Genomic DNA, 12,363 nt, shown 5'->3' with positions numbered 1-12,363 from the left:
CTCAAGACCTCTGTTCCTGGCAATATCTTGGTAAATCTTTTCTGAACCCTCTCCATTTCAATATTATCTTTCCTATATCAGGGAGACTAGATCTGTGCACAGTACTTCAAAAGTGGATTCACCAACATCCTGTGCAACCTCAGCATGATGTCCCAACTCCCAAACTCAATGGTTGAGCAATAAAAGCAAGCATGCTAAATTTTTTTGGATGTACTATTGAGAACCAGCTAAAGCTCAGATAGTAGCATTTTCCTCTCTGATTAGAGAGATTTGTTTAAAGCAACACTTGATTTTCTCCTTTTATGAGGAGCTCATCATTTTTGCTATCTCCAGTGTTAAATAACTGGTCTATAGTTCACTGGATACATTGTTCTGCCTACTTAAATACAGCACAAACTAATTTACTGTCTACTTGTCATCTGGCAGCATAGCTTTTCAAATGTATCATTAAATATTAGAAATAGCACTACTAATCAGAGAGGGTATCACAGCTACAGAAGCTTCCTTTGTCGAGGAAGATCTGCCTACTGAGTCAGTGTGGGTGGAAATTAGGAACAGCAAGGGAGTAGTCACCTCGTTAGGGGTTTACTACAGGCCCCCCAATAGCAGCAGGGAGATTGAAGAAAGCATAGGTCGACAGATTTTGGAAAAGTGTGCACGCAGTAGGGTTGTTGTAATGGGTGACTTTAACTTTCCTAATATTGATTGGAACCTCCTTAGAGCAGAAGATTTGAATGGAGCTGTTTTTGTAAGGTGTGTTCAGGAGGGTTTCCTAACGCAGTACGTTGACAGGCCGACGAGGGGAGAGGCCATTCTAGACTTGGTGCTCGGAAACGAGCCGGGGCAGGTATCAGATCTTGTGGTGGGAGAGCATTTTGGTGATAGTGACCATAACTGCCTCACATTCTACATAGCTATGGAGAAGGAGAGGATTAGGCAGAATGGGAGGATATTTAATTGGGGAAGAGGAAACTATGATGCGATTAGACATGAGTTAGGAAGCATGGACTGGGAGCAGTTGTTCCATGGTAAGGGAACTATCGACATGTGGAGACAGTTTAAGGAACAGTTGTTGGGAGTGATGAGTAAATATGTCCCTCTGAGACAGGCAAGAAGGGGTAAGATTAGGGAACCTTGGATGACGAGAGCGGTGGAGCTTCTAGTGAAAAGGAAGAAGGTAGCTTACATAAGGTGGAGGAAGCTAGGGTCAAGTTCAGCTAGAGAGGATTACATGCAGGCAAGGAAGGAGCTCAAAAATGGTCTGAGGAGAGCCAGGAGGGGGCACGAGAAAGGCTTGGCAGAAGGAATCCGGGAAGACACAAAGGCATTTTACACTTACGTGAGGAATAAGAGAATGGTCAAAGAAAGAGTAGGGCCGATCAGGGATAGCATAGGGAACTTGTGTGTGGAGCCTGAGGAGGTAGGGGAAGCCCTAAATGAGTTTTTTGCTTCTGTCTTTACGAAAGAAACAAACTTTGTAGTGAATGAAACCTTTGAAGAGCAGGTGTGCATGCTGGAATGGATAGAGATAGACGAAGCTGATGTGCTGAAAATTTTGTCAAACATTAAGATTGACAAGTCGCCAGGCCCGGATCAGATTTGTCCTCGGCTGCTTTGGGAAGCGAGAAATGCAATTGCTTCGCCACTTGCGAAGATCTTTGCATCCTCGCTCTCCACTGGAGTCGTACCTGAGGACTGGAGAGAGGCAAATGTAATTCCTCTCTTCAAGAAAGGAAATAGGGAAATCCCCAGGAATTATAGACCGGTAAGTCTCACGTCTGTCGTCTGCAAGGTGTTAGAAAGGATTCTGAGGGATAAGATTTATGACCATCTGGAAGAGCATGGCTTGATCAAATACAGTCAACACGGCTTTGTGAGGGGTAGGTCATGCCTTACAAACCTTATTGAGTTTTTTGAGGATGTGACTAGAAAAGTTGATGAGGGTCGAGCTGTGGATGTGGTGTATATGGACTTCAGTAAGGCATTTGATAAGGTTCCCCATGGTAGGCTCATTCAGAAGGTCAGGAGGAATGGGATACAGGGGAACTTAGCTGCTTGGATACAGAATTGGCTGGCCAACAGAAGACAGCGAGTGGTAGTAGAAGGAAAATATTCTGCCTGGAAGTCAGTGGTGAGTGGAGTTCCACAGGGCTCTGTCCTTGGGCCTCTACTGTTTGTAATTTTTATTAATGACTTGGACGAGGGGATTGAAGGATGGGTCAGCAAGTTTGCAGACGACACAAAGGTCGGAGGTGTCGTTGACAGTGTAGAGGGCTGTTGTAGGCTGCAGCGGGACATTGACAGGATGCAGAGATGGGCTGAGAGGTGGCAGATGGAGTTCAACCTGGATAAATGCGAGGTGATGCATTTTGGAAGGTCAAATTTGAAAGCTGAGTACAGGATTAAGGATAGGATTCTTGGCAGCGTGGAGGAACAGAGGGATCTTGGTGTGCAGATACATAGATCCCTTAAAATGGCCACCCAAGTGGACAGGGTTGTTAAGAAAGCATATGGTGTTTTGGCTTTCATTAACAGGGGGATTGAGTTTAAGAGTCGTGAGATCTTGTTGCAGCTCTATAAAACTTTGGTTAGACCGCACTTGGAATACTGCATCCAGTTCTGGGCGCCCTATTATAGGAAAGATGTGGATGCTTTGGAGAGGGTTCAGAGGAGGTTTACCAGGATGCTGCCTGGACTGGAGGGCTTATCTTATGAAGAGAGGTTGACTGAGCTCGGTCTCTTTTCATTGGAGAAAAGGAGGAGGAGAGGGGACCTAATTGAGGTATACAAGATAATGAGAGGCATAGATAGAGTTGATAGCCAGAGACTATTTCCCAGGGCAGAAATGGCTAGCACGAGGGGTCATAGTTTTAAGCTGTTTGGAGGAAGGTATAGAGGGGATGTCAGAGGCAGGTTCTTTACGCAGAGAGTTGTGGGAGCATGGAATGCGTTGCCAGCAGCAGTTGTGGAAGCAAGGTCATTGGGGTCATTTAAGAGACTGCTGGACATGTATATGGTCACAGAAATTTGAGGGTGCATACATGAGGATCAATGGTCGGCACAACATTGTGGGCTGAAGGGCCTGTTCTGTGCTGTACTGTTCTATGTTCTAAATATCTATAACAGTGCTTCTATAATATCTTTCCTAAATTCTTTTATAGTACACAGATGTAATCCATCCCCACCAAGTGGTTAGTTCTTTTTCCGAGTTGGTTAACTTTAAATTAGATTCCCTACAGTGTGGAAACAGGCCTTTCGGCCCAACAAGTCCACACCACCTGTTGCAGCATCCCACCCAGACCCATCCCCTTATAACCTACACACCCCTGAGCACTACGGGCAATTCAGCATGGCCAATCCACCTAGCCTGCACATCTTTGGACTGTGGGAGGAAACCAGAGCACCCAGAGGAAACCCACGCAGACACAGGGAGAATGTGCAAACTCCGCACAGACAGTTACCCGAGGCTGGAATTGAACCCGGATCCCTGGAGCTGTGAGGCTGCAGTGCTAACCACTGAGCCACCGTGCTATTATTCCTCTTTTTATTTTAGATGTTGTTATATCTTTCTAATCACATTTTATAATGTCATATCCATCTTATACACCTCCCTGGTACATTCTGTAACAAACAATTCTTTAATATTTCTGTCAATTCTTTACCACCGCCTGTAGTTGTGTCCTAACCATCCCAACCTTATTTTTTTCTGTGCCTACATAGTTTGTTTTAAGTTTCTTGACAATTTAATTTTCTAAGTTCCTCTTTGTCTTCCCAACTTTGTTTTCCGCTTTCTCCCCTCTTTGCATTCTCCCTTATCAGGATCTTCCCTGCATGCTTCAATCTTTCCCCTCAGTTCCCTTATGTATTTAGTCAGAAGACTTGGATCAATACTGTGGCATAAATAGGAAGTTACAACATACTAAGTCTTGCTAAAGGGAGTTTAGGTGCATCATAATTTGTTGTGAAGGTAACATTTGACACATGATTCAAACTGAAATAGATCAAGTGAACTTAATTTTACTTTGTGTGCATCCAGGCATAGGATAACATACCTCGAGGTATATTATAAGCCAGTGATACATCAAGTGATTCTGATGACAGGCCAGTTTATCTATAGGGAAATTGGTGAATGGCATTTTATTGCACATTTACAATCACATGCAGATCCCAAACATGTGAACAAGCTTGAGCTCCTATTTACAATCAGAAAGATGCAATTTAAATAAAAACCTTCTTGACAACAAAATGTACAATTCTAGACTTATTTTTCTGCCACTACGGAATTGAAAGTAAATTCAAGGCCTATTTAAAAGTAGCCAGCACGAGCCTTTTGAAACTTTTCTGTTCCAACTCCACACTATAATTGAAGTCTTTTAAAAAATAACTGTATTGCCATTGGTTCACTAATTGTCCAAGGCTATTTTTTATTAACCATTTTATGTGTGAAATGAGAGGAGTACAGCCGTTTTGAAACATGTTTCACATTTCTTAACGCGTTCTGGGTTAAGGTTACTAAGGGTACTTCTAATAGCAACCCACTTCTAGATAGTATCTTTAATACAGACATTGTTGCAAGGCATATAATAGAGTGTAGTCATGAAAGTGCTGGGAAAAATAACCATAAGGCTGGTTGAGAACTAGGTTCCAATGAGCAATTCAAACGTAGGAAACATAGTAAGGCAGAAGATAGTGACAACTGCAGATGTTGGAGTCAGAGACAACACAGTGATAGCTGGAGGATCATAGCAGGTCAGGCAGCATCAAAGGAGCAGGAAAGTTGACATTTCAGGTCGGGACCCTTCTTCAGAAACATAGTAAGGCAAATTGACTGAGGATGAAAATTTTAAAATGACATCATAAGATGCTTGAAGATCTTGCAATTAATTGAAGAAAAGAGTGAATGTACATGCTTGAGTGAGAGAGATTAAAAGGTATGGGCTTGATTGCAAGGCAGGGGATAATGAAGGTTGCCAAAGATGAAAGTAATAGTTCAGAGGGATATAGTACAAGCTAGGAATTTTCGAAGCATTGTGTTGGTGAAGGTTAGAATCCTGGTCGCTGAGGAAGTCACGTTGACTGATAACATGAGTTCCTGTGGCAGTAGATATAAGGTTATAAAGTCAGCCATTGCGCCAAAAAAATGGAGGCAGCAGGTGAATTTGCCTGCAAAAAGACAGCCAGAAAACATCACACATAGGGATAACCAATTGAATTCAGGGCAGAGTGGAAGGAAGTAGTTAACAATCTGTTTCTCCAATCATGGGCTAATTCTCTCCTGTACTGCTGCCGATTTATACTCACTATTCCTGCAGTTACAGGTTTTATCTCTTCCAAAAGAGTTAAAAAAAAACTGTACCTGTAAAAACAATGAGCATTTAGGGAATCTCTGCCAAAGTGATCAGAGCCAAGAGGAGCAGGGTCCAGGAGCCAGTAGAGCTGCGTTTTCATTGTGACAGCTACGTTCTGGGTCCAAAGTTGTACTGAGAGGAGGGAGGGCCACCTGCATGAGGGCTGGAGGAGGCAGGAAGACTAATGGAAGGGTGTTGTGGGTTAGACAGGGAAGCTATGGTGGATGAGGCAAGATCGGAAGACTGCTGGGTTCAAGTGGGAGAGGAAGGTTGCAAGGAGAGACAAAGATGATGCTAGTGAGATAGAAGGAAGAAAAAGACTGTAGGGATATGTGACGAAAAGAAAGGAGATAAGCTTTAAACCAGTCATCAAGTACATTTTCAACTACTGGAGACATGAAAATGTGAAATGACTGAGGTAGTTACCTGTAAATGAATGTGGAATCCCTAACTTAAGGCTGCATATGTTCAGGATTTCCTGTCTGGGAAAATTTGTAGAGGATTTTAACATAATTGATATGTTAATTATTAAATTTAATTCTGAAATTGAGCTCTGAGATATAGTAAAAAGGGTATTTTGGTGAAAAACTTCCAGCTTTGTATACATGCAATGAAAATAAACTGTCGTCTTACCAGTCTGTGGGTGGAAGGTAAGCTAAGGGTTTTGGGTTCTTGCATGTCGAAGTGTGCATCAGTTATTTAAAAAAAAACAAAATTCTGTTGTTAAATTATGCAGTTGCTTTCATTTTGGTCAAATCTTAGTGACCATTATTGAGAATATTACTGGATTCTTCTAATTCTGCAATGGTTTGAATCCTAAAAGCCCACACTTGTACATAAACACAGAAGATAATATCATTATGTGGCTGCATCATCCAAGAAATAAGTTAGTGAGAATGATGAAATACCTTCTGAAAACCAACAGTTAGTCCCTAAAAATCAAGATGTAACACTTGAGCAAATGTCAACAGGGGAGCTAAAAACAAAACTGTACTCCAATATTGACAGATGAGTCTTCATGAATGTCATTTGTGAATTTACCAATTTGCTGTCCATGTTAATGTAAACTGGTTTTGCACACCACTCATTTTAATATCCATTGGCTCAAGGGTTTAAGATCGACCTTTGATCAGACCCTGGAGGTTCCCTGCTGAAAAATATAACAAGCTACTATTTGCTATTTCTGTGTCTCACAAACAGTGTAGACAGCAACAGGCCAAAGCTTTGATGACTATGAGCCAGATAGCAAACTTTAAGAGTTTGGAAAATATGTGGAGATAGTAAGCTGCTTTCTGAATTCTAACAAATGGTGTGTTGTATTGGACTTACTGTTGTGGTGTAGACAGCCTCTGGATCATCTTCTACAACTCTCGAGAGACCAAAATCAGAAACTTTACACACAAGATTGCTATTGACCAGAATGTTACGAGCTGCCAGATCCCTGTGCACGTAGCCCATATCGGCAAGGTATCTCATCCCAGCTGCAATCCCACGGAGCATTCCCACTAGCTGAATCACAGTGAACTGTCCATCGTGTTTCTAATGGGATAAAAGCAATGAACACATGTAACCTTTAAAAGATAAGTTTTGTGCAACGCATTATTAATGCATCGCATCATGCCCTGACCTCATTCTTGTCTGATTAGTGATTAATGAATTATGCTTTTGAAAGAGAAACCTATCTGAAACTATAAGCCTTTACTATTAATCTGAGGTCTGGCAGTTTGATAGCACTCTGATGACCAACAAATCAGAAAGCTCTTTCTTTGAGCACCTCTCCAGGATTTGAATGTAGAACCTAGGCTTACGCTGTAGACGACTAATGTACTGCTGTTCAGATATGACCTTAAATTCGGTATTTATCAAACTGTTTTGCATTCATGGTATGTATCAAAGAGTTCATAGAATAAACAGAAATGAAATGAAATTTTGGGTAAACACCAATACTCAGAATTTTATTTGTTCTATTCTTCTCTGTGTCATGTACCTTGGTAGATCTTATTGCTCAAATGCAATCAGTGTCCGAGTAATTTACTCTGATTCTTGACGCTCATGTCCCACTTGACACATGTCCAATTCTGGGGCTGTGACTGCACACTATACGCTGGGTAAATAAAGCTATTCATAGAAACATGGTACTGCATGACTAAAGTGCTAAAGTGCCTTAATGCCAGCTCTGAATTTTACCAAAGGACCAAACATTTGGGTTAGATTTACACATGGCACAGCAGACGTGCTTCTACGTGTACCTGAGAGTGGGGTTGTACGGCTTGGCTAATGAGACTCATCGCTACTTCAGTGGAAAATCGACTGCATCATTGGAGCTGGGAAATGAGGGGCACGCTGAGTCATTGATGGAGGCACTGATACTTGACAGGAGGGAAAAAAAACATTGGCAGAGGGCACAATTAATGCATGGAGTTGAAGCAGCTATTCTTTAAAGATGAGGCATGTTGTCATTGATAAAGAAGTTGCTATTTTCAGCTTTGACAAGCTGCCACTGATATAAGAGTGCTATCTGAGTAAGAGATAGTGTATATCATTGCCAGAAAAGGTGATATTTAGGAGTGAGAGATGGCATTGCATTTTGCTTCTTTGTGCGCTGAACATATGAATTCAGGACCATTCACTTGGTTCTCTGAAACAGGGTACGTCATCTGATCGGTGTTAGTCTGACAGTTTCAAAACAATAGTCATTTAAACTGTGGCATGTGGGGTGCACAGTACTGAAAAAATACAACCAGCACAGAAGAAACATTAGTAGGTTTGATTTTAGCATCACTTATTTTCTGGTCATTTGTACATAAATATTAAGGAACAGTATCCAGATAATACAATATTGCAACAATGAAATAATCATTTTCTGTCTTACGAGGTAGAGAAATGGGAAGTGATTTATCAATTGTTTATCTCACTTGTCATGGTGATTTTTGTTTCTATTTTTTGAGGAGGTGATTGTGCCAAGAAATTTGGGGATGAAATGGAGGAGCACTGAGGATCTATGAATTTAACACACGAACAGAACCGTCAGTATTTTTTGCAGTAACAATACTAAGATTCGATAGAAAAGATTCTTGGTTATTATAGGTACAGGCTATTAAGCAGTTTCAAAGTAAAGTATCATTTTCATTCACTCTGTACTTGAACATTCTTATTATCTCACATGAGCAAATTCGAAGAAGAGTAAGGAGATCGAAACAAATTTTGGTCAAACATTAAATTTACTTAAATTTGGAAATTGACTATTCCTGGGTGTGTTGCTACTGAGGGTGGAGAAGTTATCAGCCCCTTTCTCCATATTCTTTATTTAACAATTCATAAGAAGCAGTGAAATTCTTGTTAACTTTTAAACATGTTTATAAGTAATATTTAAATTCACAATGTAACTATTGATAGTTTATGCAAAAAGTACCAATTTAATTGGTGCTTGGTTTATATTGATACAAACAAACATTAACATTTCAGAAGTGAATTTAACTTGGACAGCCTATTCTGAACAAAATCTATTATATTCTTTCAAATGATACAAAGTCTTTGATTTTTTTTCATTGCACATCTTTACAAAAATGTGTAGCATTCTATTATGTCACTTACCCGGAGGAATGCATCCAGTGCTCCATTCTCCATGTATTCGATTACAATCATAATTGGTTTACCTGCAATAAGGGGAGCTTACTGTAAATGTCAAGTTCCTCTGCGTAACTGCAAAAGCTTTTTCATTTGATACATGTGGTAGTTTCCAAAGTGCATGGTGCAGCTTGCAGTGGATGCTTGGAACTGGCTATAGTTCCAGGACGTTAATTAAGGAGCACTTAAAGCTGCAAGTAATTGGGAGATAGAATCGTTTAAGACGCCTAAAGGGCTTCGGATATATTAATATTACACATCCTGCACTTCTCCCATACAAATCAAACAATCCCTCATTCTCATTTTCATAAGTCAGGCAAGGTACCACCATTGTTATAGATTTTAAACTTAGACCTACATTGTATTGTGTGCATTTTGTCAGTCTGGAATGAGCAAAGAGCCTGTTGTCCAGATTTTATTTGTGGTAGGAGTGTGGATGTGGTTGTGGGATATTAAAATGTATAGATGAAGTCAATTTTTATGTTTGTATTTACGCCCATGTACATATATTGGGCTTGTGGCATTCAAGCAGGAGCTGTGGGAAAGGAAGAACTGTTCTTCATTGCTGGTAAGATTGCGAAAAAGGATGGAAACATTGGGTTTAATTTTGTCCTGTGTTGTTCTGAAATTGACCCAGACAAAAGGATTTTGAACGTACACTGTGAGTACTACACAAAGCAGCAGCCCAAGCAGGTCTAAAAATGGGATGGAAGGAAGAGATAATGGGAACTGCAGACGCTGGAGAATCCGAGATAACAAACTGTGGAGCTGGATAAACACAGCAGGCCAGGCAGCATCTTAGGAGCACAAATGCTGACGTTTGGGCCTAGACCCTTCATCAGATGAAGGGTTCTGATGAAGGATCTAAGCCCAAAACGTCAGCTTTTGTGCTCCTAAGATGCTGCTTGGCCTGCTGTGTTCATCCAGCTCCACACTTTGCTATCTGGAAGGAAGGATGATTTTATTTTCAAAAAGAAATTAAATAAGGATTAAGAGCAATATATATTAGGATTAATGTCATTGCCATAATAGATATGAAAAAGCCTTTCCGCTGTTTTAACACATGGCACCTTATTCTGTTGCCACTTCTGATGTGTCCCACTGCAGGCTGTTGGCTGCATTAATGTATTCACATCTCAGGATATTGATTCAATCAGAATGTGCCCACCCAAGACTGCTGGTTCTATTCGTGTGTTCCCATCTCAAACTGCTGGCTCTGTTGCTGTGCACAGGCCACTACTAGTTTGTCCAATTTCTACAGGGGTACATCATTCGTGTTAGAACATAAAGGAAGTAGAAATGTTAAGTTGATAATATAGAATGATAAAATCTAGCTAGTATTTTCAAAAGGATGAAACGTAGTTCTGGGGAAGGAGCACAGACACATCAGTGAGAGAATTACCTGGATTAGTTTATACCCGTTTCTTTTAGTTTATAAGAAGTAGGTTTAATTAAACTACATGCAGCACTGTGTTCATTTGCCAAAATGTCTTAATTTGCAAAGATTGTGGATGAAGTGGTGATTGCCTTAACAAGAGTTTGGATTGAATAAATAAAGATAAACGTTTCAAATAGCTGTAAGGCCAATAACTGAAGGCCACAGGTTAAATTTGTGGCAAAAGAATCAGAGATGACATGTCAAAACTTATCATTTTGTATAAAATAGTTAGGATTTAGAAGACATTGCATGATAAAGATGATGGAAACAATATCAATGTAGTTTTCAAAAAGGAATTAGTTGAACACTTACAGGAGAATAATGTTACGGGGATATGAGAAAACATCTGTCAGATTTTTCTTTAAGAAATACAAGGCAGACAGAGGCCCTGATTGATCTCATTCTGTGCTGCAAGTGTGTATGATACATACCTCTGGTAACGACTCCTTCCAGATGAACAACATTGGGGTGATCAAACTGTCCCATGATGCTTGCTTCACAGAGAAAGTCCCTTCGTTGTTTTTCAGTGAAACCCACTTTTAACGTTTTAATAGCAACTGGCATGTCCCTTTTACCTGGCAGTTTCAAGCGACCACTGCACACCTCTCCAAACTCACCTGTGGAAAAAGAGGAGAAATGAAAAGAGATGTGTGAGAATAAAGCTAATTTCTTTTGTGAAGCAATTACTTCCAGGTTGTAAAAAATATTTCCTTAAGTAACTGAAGAATTTAAGTTATTTTTTCAATATGTGTCCTTTCAAAAGTTAACGTCAAACAAATGCGATAACAAGGTGTAGAGCTGGATGAACACAGCAGGCCAAGCAGCATCAGAGGAGCAGGAAGGCTGGCATTTCGGGCTTAGACCCTTCCAAAATGTCAGCTTTCCTGCTCCTCTGATGCTGCTTGGCCTGCTGTGTTCATCCAGCTGTACTCCTTGTTATTTCAAACAAACGATGCTGTTTTTGTTATCGGAGATAAAATGAAACCCTGGCAAGTGAACATACCCAGGAGTATGATCAATGAACTCAGTTATTTTAACATTTTAAGATTTAAAGGGACTTTTCTTTCCTGTCAACAATCTGTGACCATTTGGTGAAATTAAAATATAGTTAAGTAAATCTGTAGAACATTCTTTTAAACATGTGTGCATAAGATGATAGTTTTGCACTGTAAACAGAACTTTTTTTTTATTCCAACATAAGATGTGAGTATCACTGACAGTGCCAACATTTACTGTCCATCCCTACATGCTCTCAGAGATTTAGGAAAGGAGTTCCAGGATTTTTATCTGGTGTCAGAGAAGGAGTGATGGATATACTTCCAAGTTAGGATGGTATGTGACTTGGAGGAGAACTTACAGATTGTGTTTACATGATGTTTTGGAAGGTGCTGTTGAAGGAGTTTTGGGAAACACCTGCAGTGCATCTTGGAGATGATTCAGACTGTGCGTTGATGGTGAATGGAGTAAATTTTGGAGATGTCAGATGAGTTACTAATCATGTGAGCTATTTTCTCTTGAATGGCGTTGAATTTCTAAGGTGTTATTGGAACTATATTCAGCCAGGTAAGTGGAGAGCATTCCAACATTGTTGCTTCTTTTGTATATGGTGGACAGGGATTGGGGATTGGAGGTGAATTAATCATCACAGAACTCCCAATCTTCGACTTGCTTTCCTAGCAACAGCATTTACATGGGTGGTCCAAGTTCAGTTTCTGTTTATTGATTATCTCGGAATGAGAGTGAGGGTTTCATCTAGGGTAAAGCCACTGAATGTCATGGAAAAATGGTTGGATTCTTCCTTATAGAAGATGCTACTTGTTTGAATGTTGACCAGGCCTAATTGTATGCCTAGTGAATGCAAATCTAGTGGTAAAAGCAAAGTTGTGTTTAGTAAAAGCAAAATGGCGCAACTGTTACTCAACAACAAATTATTATTTATATGAAAGTATA

At 40.2% G+C, this 12,363-nt stretch overlaps 1 protein-coding gene across 5 annotated transcripts in view; it reads right to left on the bottom strand.

Annotated features, from left to right (window-relative positions):
• Nucleotides 1–12,363, bottom strand: part of epha7 (eph receptor A7) — a 285,269-nt gene that overhangs the window by 14,342 nt on the left and 258,564 nt on the right. For all 5 annotated transcript variants that reach the window (XM_048531168.2, XM_048531170.2, XM_048531171.2 and 2 more), the window contains 3 exons: nucleotides 10,845–11,030; nucleotides 8,943–9,004; nucleotides 6,678–6,887 (listed from right to left, as the gene is read on the bottom strand). In XM_048531168.2, the coding sequence (XP_048387125.1) occupies nucleotides 6,678–6,887; nucleotides 8,943–9,004; nucleotides 10,845–11,030 (458 nt within the window). The remainder of the gene's footprint in view (nucleotides 1–6,677; nucleotides 6,888–8,942; nucleotides 9,005–10,844; nucleotides 11,031–12,363) is intronic.

The sequence above is a fragment of the Stegostoma tigrinum genome, chromosome 4, assembly GCF_030684315.1.
Source record: "Stegostoma tigrinum isolate sSteTig4 chromosome 4, sSteTig4.hap1, whole genome shotgun sequence".
Lineage (NCBI taxonomy): Eukaryota > Metazoa > Chordata > Chondrichthyes > Orectolobiformes > Stegostomatidae > Stegostoma > Stegostoma tigrinum.
This window is presented reverse-complemented; position numbering and strand designations above follow the sequence as displayed.